This window comes from Bactrocera dorsalis, chromosome 3 (assembly GCF_023373825.1).
Source record: "Bactrocera dorsalis isolate Fly_Bdor chromosome 3, ASM2337382v1, whole genome shotgun sequence".
NCBI lineage: Eukaryota > Metazoa > Arthropoda > Insecta > Diptera > Tephritidae > Bactrocera > Bactrocera dorsalis.
This window is the reverse complement of record NC_064305.1, coordinates 91,044,059-91,051,250: the sequence shown is the minus strand read 5'-3', so window position 1 is coordinate 91,051,250 and position 7,192 is coordinate 91,044,059. Positions and strand designations below refer to the sequence as shown.

Sequence of the window (7,192 nt, the reverse complement as noted above, 5' to 3'; positions counted from 1 at the left end):
CGCAGCTTAGAGCTTTGAGTAATTAACATGTTCTTGTTGTTTTACAACGTTTTATTGTATTATTATGATTGTTTTTAGCTTTGCAGTGGCTACTGAGGTTGTAGAACGCGTTTTATTTGCTCGTGCTTTGTAGGTTTTCGCTTGCCACTTGGCCGGTTTGCCATAAAAACACAGTAAATTTGCCAACTTTTCCACTGCCCCCTAGAAACGTGTACGTGTGTGTGCATATGTGTGTCTATTACTTTGCTTGTAGATCAGATGTAAGCCGGCTATCTTGACTCATTTGAGCGCATCGGCGTTTCGGCTCTCCGCTGGGAGCTCATGTTCGCACTTTGATTGGCCGATCCGGTTCTGGTTCAGTTGAAATTAAGCGCATTGTTTTGAATTTAAATTTGCAAAACGAGAAATTACGTTACCGTTCAAGGTGCAATTTTTTCCGTAATCTTACAAAATGTGAAAAGACACAATAAAATAAGTTTAATTGAAGAAAAATAAACTCAAGCAACTTTTACTTTTAAATATGGGTTTTCGGGATTAACGTAAACAGTTATATGAAAAGTTGAATCCATAAATCCATACATCATGAGTCTTCGGTTTTACTTGTTTATTTTTTGTCTAAGACATGCCTTCCATTAAACATAAAACTACTGCGACTAACTGTTTTTTTTAACATATTATTTTTTGATAATTTTGAAAACGTATAGGGTGACTAACGGTAATTATTGTCGCTATTCAAGTTTCGGTTCTTTTATTATTAAGAGATTATTTATAATCTCCGAATTCATATCTGAGTTCATTCAATTTTACACTGCGAAGCTGAACCTTCCAGCATTAGTGCAATGACATTATTGCCTCTCACTGAACTTCTGAACTTTTCCTATCTTTCGAAGTGCCAATAAACCACAAATGACTGCATAACAAATATACGAGTTTGCTTATCAATTCTTCTCATTCCTGGAAGCGAATAAGTCGAAAGTTATATGTCGCATGCTAGGACTCTTCCGGATTAATAAATCTAACGACATGTACATTAATAAAATTCGAATAGTTGGCAAAACATACAGGGTTTGTCTGAAAAGTAAGAGGACTGAGTCGTTGTAAAAAAATTTTTTGAACCAATCGTTACAATTCTTTAAAAACTTTCGATTTCCAAGCATTGAAGGCGTCACGGAAGGCATTTTCCGGAATAGCCTTGAGAGCAGAGGTGCATGCTGCTGGGATCCCCTCTGTCGTCTCAAAAGAAAAGGAAGATTGCCTCTTTTTCTCGGGATCATACTCAAAGATCCATGACTCTTTACCTGTGATTACTTTATTCCAAAATTGGGGGTAACTTTCATATATATTAAAATTTTTTTGACACACTTCCACTCGCCGTAATTTCTGGTCGTTACTTAGCTCTTTTGGGACTTGCGCATGTTCAAGCGCTCCATCACAATGTCATGAACCACAGAAACACACCACTTCTTGCTATGCAACATCTGGGTAAGACTACATGATCATATTAAATGTGTCTGTCACAGATTTACCGAGTTTTACACAGAATTTAATTGCGTACTCTGCTCTACCCCTCACAGAAAATTAGTCCGATTACTTTCCGCTATGCTTCGCCCTAGGACTTTTTGAGTTTAATATCCATAATGAAATGCGGTTAAAAGCCGAAAATAGCGTTCGCAAATTTTTCGCTCTTCGGCGGCAAAAATGAAGGCTTTGGTTGGGAATAAATTGTGACGAAACAAGGGATATTGACTTTAAAAGTGACAGCTTTTCTGAGTAAATCTCGTCTGAGCATCCTTAGTTCAACGGGCAATCCATAATACCAAATGATCAAATTTGACCCGGATTGATCAATTTAAAAATGTTTCCTTTGATTAGTCAAATTTGTTTTAGTGTGAAGTTTGACCTTTATACATATATCAATTAGTGTGTGTTTCGTAGCTGTTTGTTTTTTTAATTTTAAGAGAAACCGCGTCGAGTAAAGGTCGCAAAAGAGATACTTGACAACGTAGCTGTGAGCCCCACTTTCATAAAACGGAACATTATTGGTGACGAGATATGGACTTACCGATCTAAACGGGGCTCGATCTCCGGAATTAGAGCCCTTGACCGAATAAAATCTGGGTCAACTTCGGTGCGTAGAATTGGCTGTTATAGCCAAACCACCACCAATTGCAGACGAATAGCTCGAATTGCCGCGAGAAACGAGGGTGACCCCTGTGCAGCTTCGTTTTGGATAGTGCAGCAGGTTTAACTCCCTTTTATTCAGAATACTTGTAGTCCCTGACATATCTAATATATGTCCAGCGTGAAATGAGTCCCCGCATGACACTGGGCTTGTTAACCCTACTCATCTGACACCTTTCTCCCTATGGTTCGACCCCATCGAAACATCACGTTGCCAGGGCCTACTGTAGGATGACTTCGACGACAAATTAACTAATCCTTACCATCCTACAACAACAACAAGATATGTATTTATGAAAATGGCGGCGAAACTCTTCAATGATTCAGCAAATGGCGTACCAAAAACACAAAAATTCGCTGAAAGCACTGAAGGCCATCCCAGCTGAGGCTTAAGGCACTACTATAGGGAAAATTGGAAGATAATAGATATTTCTATCAAATTTGATGGCGTAATTAACAAGTTGATTGGTATCACACTATTCTAGTTTTTTTTTATATTTTAAGCAAAATTGCTGAGTAATATGCGTTTAAAAACCTGGTATGGTCAATAAAAAATAAACATAAACAAATTAGAAAATCTCACAGTCTGATTATAGTGTGTGCCAACATTCGAAACTATCCAAAAGAAAGCTCCTTTTAGTCTACGATTTAGAGCGTAATTTTATTCTAATATATTCCTATTTGATTACAAGCACACACACATGCTTATTTCCATTGGAGAATTTCATGCTTCTGTCTATCTCTATCGCTAAGTCTATAGATTTCTATTTTTTGGCACTTCTAACCTGAGGCGTATTGTGTGCCGAAAAATTAATTAAACACAAGCTAATTTCGTATTCAACAACCGCACGCGTCGGTGGTAGCAGCGGCGACTAATGCGATTTGAACCGGTACATGATGATATTTACAAAAACAAATGCGCGCTGAAAATTTAAATTAAAAAGTTGTAAATATTGGCTGATGCCTTGGCTGTGCATGTGTGTGTGTGTGTGTGTGTATGTGCATGCAATTACTATAATGTAATTAAAATTAATAATATCGCTTCTAAAAGCGCTTGTAAACATCAAATTAATTTTTATGAGCAACTTGTCTGCAGTGTGCTCAAGTGTTGGACATCGGCATCTGGTATTTCTATTACCATCATCAGGTTACAAGCGTAGCAAGCAGTGAATGTGTATGCTAGTCCTTCTATGGTTCGCTGCTGAAGTCTGTATCCCTTCGTACTAGATGCTGCCCTCGCGCTTCACCCACACTCCCATACACACCTTTATATATGTTCATGTCTATTCATATCTACCTAAATGCTGTTCATGCGGCTGAATGCGCAATCTGTTGGCTGCACTTGGCAGTTGAGCTGCGTAGAACCAGCTCTCTAATCAAATCTACGCGCTTTTATTAATAATTTTTAATTAATTTCCGACAACTGCACGTCATACGCTGCACTGATAAGCGTGGCTGTTCTTGTTGTTACTGTTGCTGTTTTTCGCTTTTTGCGAAATAGACGCGAAGGAAGTTCAGTGAAGTTAATTCGATTTGTTGTTTTTAGCTGCCAAGATCGGAGGTCGTTTACATTCCGGCTAAGCGTGTAGCTAGGAAGACAGCCAGTGAACACATTTTCATTTTACATCTGAATAAGTAGGTGTAAATATGCTTCAGCAAGCTTGAAATGATTTTTAATCAACGCATTAAGCTTTTGTATTCTGAAAGAGATATGTTGAAGACAAACGTGTGTATGTGCACATCTCCATATATATTCCTATGTACAGTTCGATACATTTTATTAAATCTGCCGTGTCTGTAATTTTTATGCGCTTCAAAGCGTTTTTCCAAGAAAGTGATTGCACAGAATTAATTGCAGCCTGAAAATATGCTTTTGAGCGAATTATGATTCAGCGAAATGGTCGCGTTGCTCAAGCATGAGTCGCCACTTTCCGGTTCTTATTATCGTTATATTTCATTGCATAATTAAAGGCGCTTCAAAAGTCGTTTACTCAAGATCACAATTTCTCGAAGAATGCATAAATATCTCTCAGTGAAATGAAGAATACGTTTCAATCAGTAGCGATATTTACCCGATATCTGACTGCCTGCTGTGTGTAGGAGCAGTGGTTAAGGACCATTAAAACTTACGTAACTGTACAACATTTCTGTGTGGTTTTACGCGAAGGATCATACTGATTACTGAATTGTCAAAGTACGATTATGTTGTGTCATTAACTCAAGTTTACGGTTTTGCCTTTATGAACTTTAACTAAATGTGTGGGTATGAGTTTGATTGAATATTTTTCTGTATTCACGGGTAAACTGTCAAAAGGATTTAAAGTCCGTCAAATTCTGGCGTTAGTAAAGAAGAAGAAGAGGTATTACAAAAAATGACGCGAAATTTTCACAATTTTTTTTTTTTTTTGTAAAAATGTGTGCCAAAAATCCAATTTACAGTTTTTTTCCTTCATGCAAGTTAAGTTTACCTAAAACATGTATTTTTTCGACTTTAGATAATTTTGGAAGGAGTTATCCTGTCCATGCAAGCGAATTTTTTAGGGATCCCCGGAAATGGCGTCGCAATGGCCAGGTTAAAATATCTTTTTTCCAAAAATTTCGGAATTTCTTTGTTAATATAGTATGTTTGTAACAAAAAAAAAAAATTATTGAAAAAAGTTTGTTTTTTTAGTTGAGGAAACCCATGTAACCTCATAATACTTGTGTGATATTCAAATATTTACAGTGATTCATAATTATGCTATTCGGAATTTACTGAGGAATGTTTCTTTTTATATGGTATAACTGTTTGGGTTCATTGATGCGTACAATTCGGTAAACTTTTTTCTATTTTTTTAATGTCGTGGCGTGAAATAAGACTCAGTGTAAGAAACGTTTTGAAGCAGACTTTCTAACGAAACATCCTAAAGGTACAAACTGACCATTAAAAAAATTAAAAATTATTTAGATACGGGTTATACATTTCTGAAGAGGTGATCTGACCATTGTAAAGAAACTGGAATCTTAGATAGATGACAAGCCACGAGAGGGAGGAATCACGTGTCATCTCAAAGTGAGGGCAAAGCTATTGTTCTCCTTTTTGAGAAAGAACTGTTGCTAAGTTTAAAAGAAGCTTTGGTTTATAATGAGATTAGGTATATTTCTGAATAGAATACGGGTCAGACGTCAAATATTTGATGTCAAACGCAGCTGTACTGTACTCTTACCTTCAAAAACACACTACCAAATGAAGAGCCATAACCTTAGCATCAGGGCTATTCGGTTGCCGTTGATTCAACGGGTTGACCTGGTCTCACATACAATTTTTTGTTAATAATAATCGTTTTTTTATCACCATTCACAACACGACTTCTCTTAGTGGCGCTCAAGCTGCATTTCTGACCTACAAAATCGTCTTTCAACGTATCTTGGCCTCAATTTCTTGCTCTTGAATATATCCGACTGATTTTAAACATTTTGAAATGAGTGACTTCTTTTAATGGGGCACAATTTTCATCGAGTAATGCTTCCAGTTCCTAAGCTTCAAACACAAATCGCTGGAATATAGTTACCACTGTGTCTCCACTCTACCAAAACAATTGCTTTTTATATTCATTTAGTATATTTATTTTATTTTTATTTATTTTCGTACAGAAATTTACATAATATTTTATTTCGACATTAAAAATTATAACTTACAACTAGTATTAACATTGCTTAGCTTAAAGTAAACTTAAAGTGTCACTAAAGTAATATCACATCAACAATTAGAACAAGAGATTGCCAAAGAGCACATCGACTTGGGAGAAATAAACGTAAAAGTAAACACTGAGAATTGCTTTACGAAACGCAAACAAAGATAGAGTCAACGCTTGAGCGCCTCTGCGCTTAACAATTAACTCGAATGACAAATACAACAATTAAAAGAAATGTGCGAAAGGCTGCTAAAAAAGAAATGGCTAATAGAAAGTGAAAGTGCAATTGAGCCGAGTGAATGTACAGCAATTTGCAAAAAAAATGCGAAAGAAGGAAAAATTAACGGCTGATGAGCCGGCGGTGGGGGCACCGTTACACTTGGCTTAATTTCCTACTTTTAAAGACGCTACACGATAACAGCAACAACGTGCGAAGTAAAAACTGCCAACTAATTGCAAACTTTAGAACAAGTTTATGCAAATGTGTGCACACCGAAACGAGAAGGAACCGCGAAGGAACCGCCGCAAAGAGCAGCTACAGCACAAACAAACACTTGACGTAACAACGAACTCACACAGAGACAAAAGAACGAGCAAACAAATGAGTGAACATTGAAGTGAATGAATGAATGTGATGGAGACCCGGAGTCGGCGGCGGACGGAAGGAAGTGTAAATGAACTAGTTAAGGCAAAGTGTCGCTCAAGAGCGTAGATGAGAGGGGGAGGAGCACGTGTGCTGCTTGGAAGAACGTGCTTATCGGCAGGCGTGAAATTGACGTGTGTTGTCACTGTCTCCGTTACATGGCGGCAGTCATTGTGCTCCTTCCCCCTTTTTCTTCTTCGCTTGGGCAAGTGGTTGTGCGCAGCCGAGAGCACACGGATTTACGCGTTCACCTCACGCAGCAACGACCTTCGCTGCCTTATTGTAAGATTGCTTCCCTTATTGTTGCTGTTATCATTGCCACCGCTGTCTGGCTGTGATTGTGGTGCCGCGGCAGAGCCGAAGACTGTTGGTGCCGCTTTCGCCGCCCTTGCGCGTTCAACGCCACCGCCGGCTGGCAGCGAGCGTAGGGCCTGCAGCGCGCCCGGGTTCGCGTTGTCATTCGCGGACTTGAGCACGCCTGCGGTCATTGATGGCACCTGGTGTTGATAGCTGCCGGTTAAACGCCCCACCAGATTGTTGACAGCGCGCAGAGTGGATATCGGAATCTGCAACGAAGAGAACAATAACGGAAGCTGTTAAGTGATTTGCGGTGGAAGTGTGACTCGTGTACTACGCCGGTTGTAGTTGTTGTTTTTTCCAACTACTTTATGCCTATCATTTCGTAGTAAATTTA

The 7,192-nt window shown here is 38.5% G+C and overlaps 1 protein-coding gene across 4 annotated transcripts in view; it reads right to left on the bottom strand.

The window, feature by feature from the left end:
- Positions 1-5,763: 5,763 nt before the first annotated feature.
- The window catches only part of LOC105230495 (serum factor response D), a 29,722-nt gene continuing 28,293 nt past the window's right edge, over positions 5,764-7,192 (bottom strand). For 2 of the 4 annotated variants that reach the window (XM_011211280.4, XM_049451830.1), the window contains exon 4: positions 5,766-7,064. In XM_011211280.4, the coding sequence (XP_011209582.2) occupies positions 6,738-7,064 (327 nt within the window). In that variant the 3' untranslated portion in view covers positions 5,766-6,737. Of the gene's footprint in view, positions 7,065-7,192 lie in introns of all 4 variants that reach the window. The other 2 variants (XM_049451831.1, XM_019991930.3) reach the window with 2 other exon arrangements.